At 37.2% G+C, this 8,768-nt stretch overlaps 1 protein-coding gene across 1 annotated transcript; it reads right to left on the reverse strand.

The window, feature by feature from the left end:
• Positions 1-5,299: 5,299 nt before the first annotated feature.
• LOC131167950 (elongation factor Tu, chloroplastic-like) lies at positions 5,300-7,184 on the reverse strand. The gene has a single exon (XM_058127033.1). It carries the CDS (start codon positions 7,062-7,064, stop codon positions 5,601-5,603), a length of 1,464 nt encoding a protein of 487 aa, XP_057983016.1. The 5' UTR covers positions 7,065-7,184; the 3' UTR covers positions 5,300-5,600.
• Positions 7,185-8,768: the final 1,584 nt, after the last annotated feature.

An 8,768-nucleotide genomic window follows, 5' to 3' on the forward strand; every position in this document is an offset into this window, starting at 1 on the left:
ATTTGAGGAGAAATTTTATTAGGGAGTTGGTGTTCGTTTTTATTTTTTTCAGAAATCAAATTTTTATTGTAATTTGTTTTCTGAGGAAGATGATTATAGACCAATGGTGGAAGGGCTAGAGTGGGACCCTTTGTCAGGTGATAAGATAGCTTAGCTAGAGAGACCTTTGGAGGAAGAGGAAGTAAGACCTACCATCTTTGCAATGGATAGGGATAAAGCTCTAGGGCTGGATGGCCTTAATTTGGCTTTTTTTCAAGATTGCTGGGCAGTGATTAAGGATGACTTGATGAAGGTCTTTAATAAGTTTTAGTGTAATGGAATTTTATACAAGAATATTAACTCTATCTTCATAACTTTGGTGCCTAAGAAAAGCAAGTCTATCAAGATTTCCTATTATAGACCTATTAGTTTAGTATCCAATGTTTACAAAATAATCACTACAGTACTAGCTAGAAGGTAGAGTGTGATTCTTGATAAGACTAGTACTAAGACACAAAGCACTTTCATGGGGGTGGGGGGAACACAAAGCACTATCAAGATCTCTTCTTAAATCTGGGCTTGATGAGAATGGGTAGGATTCAAATTCGGGTCCTGTGGAAAGCCGTCTCTCAGATGTATTCCTTCTATATTCCCCATACTAAATTTATATTGGGTAGAGGCTATAAAATTCACTTTTGGAAAGATCTGTGGTTGGGGAATATTGTTTTGTCCACCTCTTTCCTTCGCCTATTTTGATTAAGCTCAGAACGAAATGGATCAATTTCCTCTTCCATTGTGGAACCGGGTGGTCCTTTAACTTCTTGGGATTTTCACTTTAGGAGACCATTGAATGATAGGGAGATGAAGGATTTATCCTACTTGTTACTCTTGTTGAATAATTGTCGAGTCTCTTTGGAAGCTGACAGTCATTCTTGGTCCTTGGATCCCTCGGGGGTTTTATTCCAACAAATATTTTGTGAGTTTTTTACTAGCTCTAGTTTACCTTTTCCTCTCTATAAGACAATCTGGAAGGCCAAAGTTTCCTCTAAAATCAAAGATTTTATTTGGCTGGTTGTGCTTAAAAGGATCAACACCAATAACTTGCTACAAATTAGAAGACCTTTAAAGGCTCTATCTACGGACATATGTGTGCTTTGTTTTAATTGCTCTGAAACTGCTTTGCCTCTTTTTTTACATTGTGATTTTTCCTGGAGGATTTGGATCGAGTAATATAATTACTTTTGGGAATGTTGGGTTTGCCCAAAGACAATGGAGGAGTTTTGGGCAATTCAGTTTCTTGGTCTTGGCCGGAAAAAGGACGGTACGGAGTTATGGATTTTTGCCTTACTTGCTGTCCATTGGGGTTGGTGGATGGAACGAAACACATGCATTTTTGCTGGGAAGAAATTTCTCTTTTACTGGTTTGGGAGAAGATTCAACATTTGGCTTCTCTTTGGTGTGTGGGTAATGGAAACTTCAGAGGGATGCGTTGTTCGGATGTTCAGTGTAATTGGCTTTCCTAGTTGAAATGATAGGACCTGCTGATTTTTTGGGTTGTTTCTAATGTTCCTTTTGTTTTGTCTTTTTTTATTTTCCTGGGGTTACCCAGAATTTTAAAAGGAGATGCTTTACTCTCTCCTTCTTGTACATTCCTATTCTATAAATGAAATTCTTTGGTTATCCAAAAAAAATTATTATTTTGAATATAAAAAAAAGTGTGATAATATTATATTATAGGGGCATTGTTGTCCAACCCACTAAAATAGGACTGCAATTTGGTTCAAAAAGTAGTATTCCCATGGGAATGAGAAAATTACCCATGTGGAAGGTGGGAATAGGGTACCCAGATTTCATGTGTATCCTTTCATTTCATGAATATGAACATTCCTGCTACATCAAACTCCCATGCTCAAACAAACGTGAGAATAAGATGCCATGGGCATCACAAATTCACATTCTTGGGAATCTTGAAAAAATGCTACGAACCAAATTCCCACTAAAAGTTAGGGTGCCTTCTATCAGTTTGTCATAAAATAGACGTAGCATAGTCTGCTTCCAAAGAATCCAAACCCCCAACCCCAACACTGCTGAAGCCCTCCACCTTCTTTCTTTCTCTCGCTTGTAGTTTGGATTAGCCATTCTTTGACTTCAACTAGTTTAAAATAATAACATGAATCCTCAAACAAGCCAGAGCATCATATTTCAACACAACACCCTAATTATAAATTCATTGTTTTTGTTATATAGAGCAAGAGGGTTGCTTCTCGAGGATTGCCTAGTCAAGTTTTCTCTCCATTGGTTTTTCCCGATCTTAGAGGTTCCGAGGAGTGGTGGTCCACATCCATTTATGGCCAAACTCTTCCTCCATGTGGATCTATTTTCTTAAATAGTTAGTGTTTGTAAGATTTTCTCAACCTTCATCCGGATGTGTCTGGCAAGTTCATTTATAACTAAAGTAGAACGATAAGGATTCAAAGCAAATCATTAATGGACACCTACCTACTGTGATTGAAAATTCCATGGATAGCACTTGGCATTACCCTATCATGTATATCCTAAATAACACCTATATGCCTACTACCTACTCCCTCCTTTTTTAGAACCCATCATGAAACTTCCATTAGTACACTGTCATAGGCCTTTTGTATGTCAACAAATACCATAGTATTGTGTGAAAATCCTTCTCAACGAAGGAAAGGAGTTAAAAAAAATCAATCATCATGAACATGGCAATTAGCATCACATCATAAACATTATCATCATGATTCATAAATATCACAGTTCCTCATCATCGAGGAAGTAGTTACTCTCAACTATTTGCATAAAGGAATACCTTCCTCAAAAGTTTTGCATTCCTAGGCCAAGTAACAACCCCTACCACTAATTCTAACATACAAATTACACTTTTAAAAGACAAATCAGAGGAATGTTTCCCTCCTAGAAGTAAAACGAAGAACATGACATCTCCATGCCAATTCCAGCTGGAAAACTAGCTATTTATTCACATTGCAAAGAAATAGATGATATACTACTGCCTTTCATTATCATCTTTCAAATGAAATCTTGCTTTTTTATGACTTTTTTTCACACAAGATTCAATTCCTTTCACAATAAAACAAACCAATGTCCACTATATTAGTTGTTAAGCAATTCCACTGCTTCCCAATTATGTAACATTTGATTTTATTCCTCCTATAGATCAACAAGATGATGGGTTCTTGATATGGGTTCTTGATGTGGGGAAGGCTAAGTATACACACATGAAGTTGATAAATGTTTTTAAAATAAGAATATGCAAATATGGCAGCATTTTTCTAAAAAGGAAATTATTACATGGAAGATTAGCCACATTATCCAAATTTTCCAATGGATAAGTTGAACTGCTAAAAAAACCTATTTTCCTTTTTATACATGAAAATGAAATGCCTTTGTAAACCACAACCAACACAACAGAACTAATTGAAAAAAGAACAAAAATAAGAGACTATTGTAATTAACTTCAAACGAACTAAAAGTGCATTCTCTTGCCTCACCAAACATGCCCATTTGGAAATGTGTACCAAAACATGAACATTTCCAATAGATGACCCACTCCCATACGGATTGGGTGTGTTGACATGTCATCATGGGTTTTTAAGTGTCCATGTAACATAAGTCTCACTAATTGCACTCGTTAGCTTTTTTTGGCCCTGCACTTTTATGGGTAGGCAATTGTTAAGGGACAACAAGGACTATTGGGAATGGCCATGCATTTCTGTAGCTAAGTGTTTGTTAGCTCTAAGATTCCATTAACAAGGTTTTGATAAAAACGAACTCCTTTTGACAAATGGCTTTGTTATAAGTTGTGATACAACAAGATTTTAAATCATTAGAGTTGGAAGATTAAGAGAGCTTCAAGGTCTTTTATTTGTCTTTTTGCATTTATTTATCCTTTCTCAAGTGTAATATCAATGTAACTAAACTCCATAGGCCTATCAAATAATGGCACAATAATCAAATGAGATAAAATCATACTAGTCTAGGCTATTCTACTCATACCGGTCGACTGACTTGACTGCCATTGAGGATTGGTTGAACAGATTTGGCAAAAACTTGGGCAGTCGAGTGGGAATGTCTCTGTTTGCAACAGCTAGTAACAACTCAACCAACCAAAGGGATAAGTCGATCACTGTGTAACATATTCTAATGGGCATAGAAAACAGACACCTTAACTCCAAACTCCCTCTATATGTATGCACTCTTAGCCTGAAAGAACACATGAGAGACCATCTTTATCATACTTGCCAAACTTATTATTTTCAATCTCTCTCAAATCTCTTGATTTACTCATCTTCCATTAAAGAGAAAAAACACTAAAACCTCTTGTGCTATAACTTGATATTTCAAGAATTTTTTTACACATTTAAACTTTGAGCTGTAAATCTTTCCTTGTGAGGAATTTCATTGGTTGTATTCTAAGTGTTTTGGTGTCCTTCCATCTATAAAGCAAAGGTTGTAATTGATGAACTTGCCTCCACAAATGATGGAAAATAAGGGGGATTGAAAATTTCACTTGGTCATAGTGATAACACATGGTTGAGGCCTTAAAGAGAGTATTCACATGAGCTTAGGATAGCCAAACACCCACTATTATAAAAGAGTTTGCATATCTCTTTTCTACTCTTTTTAATTGCTTTCATATTTATGGATTTGTTTTACATTTGTAATCGAGCATTTAATTTTAATTAGATCCAATTCACTCCCCCCCCCCCCCAACCCCTTCCTTGGGTTGCCTTTGTGATAACAAGGTTGCATAGCATAAGTTGTGTCAACAATCAAATATTTGATGACTAGAAGTTCCCCTTGATCACTATGCATTTCACAAACACAGCAAAAATCTTCATCTCTTGCAATATCATTGTGGATGAAAATTTGGGACAGGAAGTCCACCAGAGTATTAAAAAAAAACAGAAAACAAACCAAAATAAAACTAAACAAAATTAACCACGAAAACCCTTCTTCAATCCTTTTCTGTCATAGTTAAACAAGCGCTTCTAATTAGCTGATCCCCTCCGACTCTTCTTCACTTTATTTTTACCACCATCAAGACGCACTTTGTATGGGTAGATAGCATGTTATTGAAAGAACAACCTAACAAATCTTGTGTATTCTATTAGACAAAGCAGCTAAGATTTTTTTTTTCCCTAGTAAAGAACTATATGAGGAGCTAAATATATTTACATCACAATCAGCCACAAAATGCTCATTGCATTAGATTAGAAATACGTATACAGTTCATAAGAATGTAGAACTATGGTCATACAACTTATACTTGCTACCCTTGATTCAGAATTGTCAAAATTGTTCATATTCATAAAACGGAACTACTACAGAAATAGGTAATGATTAAAGAGGACAAAACAATGGGGAAAATCTTCACACTATTCCAAGGGATATAAAAGCAAAACAGGCTCAATCCATGTAAACCATGATTGAAGGCAATCACAAGAAAGCCAAAGAAAATGAGAAGACACATGAACATCTTGTGAATTTTCAAAATACCTAATTTTAAGGTAACGAACATGGAGTCAGACTCACTCGCCAGGCACCGATTATGAGACATCAAATTTACAGTAAAAAAATTACTCAATAAATGACTGGATGACACCCGCACCCACAGTCTTCCCCCCTTCCCTTATGGCAAACCTCATTCCTTGCTCACAGGCCACCGGCATAATGAGTTCAACAACCATCTTGACACGGTCCCCAGGCATAACCATCTTAGACTCTTCATCTTTATCATTCAAAACTGATATCACTTTCCCCGTAACATCAGTAGTCCTCATATAGAATTGGGGCCTGTATCCTGCAAAGAAAGGGGAATGCCTACCCCCCTCCTCTTTCTTCAGCACATACACAACTGCAACGAACTTAGTATGTGGAGTAATTGTTCCTGGCTTGGCAATAACCATCCCCCTCTGAATATCAATCTTCTGAATACCCCTGAGCAAAAGCCCCACATTGTCACCAGCAAGTGCCACATCAAGAGTTTTCTGAAACATCTCAACCCCAGTTACAGTTGTGTTTCGGGTTTCTCTCAATCCTACAATATCAACAGTATCCCCAACCTTAATACTACCCCTTTCAACACGCCCTGTGGCCACCGTACCGCGACCCGTGATCGAAAACACATCTTCAATAGCAAGAAGGAATGGCATATCAGTTTGACGCTTAGGAATTGGAATATATCTATCAACACAATCCATAAGCTCATAAATCTTATCCACCCACTCATTCTCTCCTCTCTTAATGCTAGGGTTTGCCATTAGTGCCTCTAAAGCTAACAAAGCTGAACCACAAACTATGGGAACGTCATCACCGGGAAATTCATACGAAGATAAAAGCTCACGAACCTCCAATTCAACGAGCTGAAGAAGCTCCTCATCATCCACCTGGTCTTGCTTATTCATAAAAACAACCATGTTAGGCACTCCGACTTGCTTAGCGAGCAAAATGTGTTCTTTAGTCTGCGGCATAGGACCGTCGGCGCCGGAGACCACGAGTATTGCACCGTCCATCTGCGCCGCACCGGTGATCATATTCTTGACGTAGTCAGCGTGGCCGGGACAGTCCACGTGAGCATAATGCCGGCTCTCCGTCTCGTACTCGACCGTGGCAGTGTTGATGGTGATTCCCCGCGCCCGCTCCTCCGGCGCCGCGTCGATCTCGTCATACTTCTTCGGCGTGCCGTTCCCCATCGCCGCCAGTGCCATGGTGAGCGCCGCCGTGAGAGTGGTCTTCCCGTGGTCGACGTGCCCAATCGTGCCTATGTTCACGTGCGGCTTCTTCCGCTCGAACTTACCCCGCGCGGCGCGCACCGTGAACAACCTCCGGCGACGCCCGAACTCCCCTTCTTGAGTCAAAAATGAGACAGGGTTCCCGAAAATCGCCGACGCATTGTGGATTTTTAGGGTTTGGTTCCTGGCACTGCAGAAAATGGAGTTGGATACAGAAATGCAGGTTGTGGGAGAATGAGGAGACGGCGAAGGTGGTGATACGAAGACGAGCTTGGATGTAGCGGAAGGAGCTCCAGCAATGGCGGCCATGGAAGGAGTGGAGCTTACTCTCTGGAACTGGAACTGGGACTGGGACTTAGGGCGAAGCAAGACGACGAAGTAAGGATTCGAAAGCGAAGGATATCAATTCGAAAGGTATAATTTGGTGTGCAAGGGAGTACCGGTTCTCTGTGCGGTCCAGCATCATGCACCGTAGATTATGGAAAGAGAGATTTCGTTCTGATGGTCTGATAGCGGGTCAAATTTATTCTGGGCTCGATGGCTCAAGCTCGCTTCTTTGTGGGCTGGGCTTGGTCCAAATTTTCAAGGGCCTCTCTGATATCACGGTCACAAATTATAAAAACAAAAATTCAAATTTAAAACTACATGTAAAATTAAAATTCAAGAAAAATACATATTCAGTTAATATTTTTTATATTTAAAAATTAAAATTTTAGTTGAACAAACATTTTTTTTATCTTTGAATTAAAAATATGATTTAAATAATAAAATGAAAAATTATTATATGTTAAAACTCACATTTTAGTGCAACAATAACACTGATAATTGAAAATTAGTTAAAATATTTTTCAAATTACGTAATATTTTTATTTAAAAAATTATTTTAATTGTATTTTAAATTCACATGGTTATCTTAATAATTTAAAATTACGTATAAATTACAAAAAGTTGACAATATTGAAATACTATGGCAATAGATCGTCAAAATAACTAATAAATAATAAATTTTGATTTTTTATTTTTTTCAAAAAGAGTTCAAAAATTGACCCAAAAAAAATAGAAAACAAGTCATGTAAATAAACCAATTGTCATAATATGTGTTTTTACTATACAAAAATTAAAATAGAAAATTAGAAATTAGAAATAATACCAAATAGAATCGAATGTTTCCTTCAGAATTTCAAATGCTGTGTCAAGCTTAGTTTTTGCTTTTGTGAAATTAACAATTTTGTTGGATAATGATTGGAAGCATAATAAAATTTTTCTACATTTAGTTTTAAGGCTACTAATGGCTCTTGGACTCAAAAAAGGACACTCAAATTAACAAATGATAAGCACATTTGGTTTTGTGAAAAATGAATAGATGAGTGACAAAACAATAGTTAGTGGATTAATGACATTAGAATTAAATATAAAAGAAGCATTACATTTTGTAGTAGTCTGATAGGTTTACATATTTCAAACAAAACCTAAAAAGGGCTAACTTATTTTTAATCCCTTTATTTCTTGTTTTCATTAAGTGACGCAATCTTTCATCAGGCATAACTATGGAGATCTTGATCAAATAAGAATGATTTAAACTTTCAACTTTGCAAGTGCCTTTCATAGAACAAAACGGCGAGATCCAATCGTTGAAATTGAACCTTGAAAATTTTAAAGCTCCTCTCCACGAACATTTTGCAACGCTAGAAGTTTTATGTTGCCCTAGGCCTCTCTCTCTCATGAACATAAAAAAGTATCCCAATCAAACCATCTATCTAGATTTTAATCGCAGCCGATGGTAGAAGTGTTGTACCTAATGACCATGCATTGTACCGGCATTTCCCACCAAATATAAATACAAATCATGTTTTAAAGTTCAGGAATGAACATATTCGTGATAAATTAGGTGTAACTCCTATAAAAGATAAGATAAGAGAGGGACGACTAAGATAATATGGACACTTGCAACGCAGGCCACATAGTGCACCTATGAGAAAGAGTGACTTAGTTACTGTAAAAGACAATAGAAGA

Source organism: Malania oleifera, chromosome 11 (assembly GCF_029873635.1).
Source record: "Malania oleifera isolate guangnan ecotype guangnan chromosome 11, ASM2987363v1, whole genome shotgun sequence".
In the NCBI taxonomy this organism is placed as follows: Eukaryota; Viridiplantae; Streptophyta; class Magnoliopsida; order Santalales; family Ximeniaceae; genus Malania; species Malania oleifera.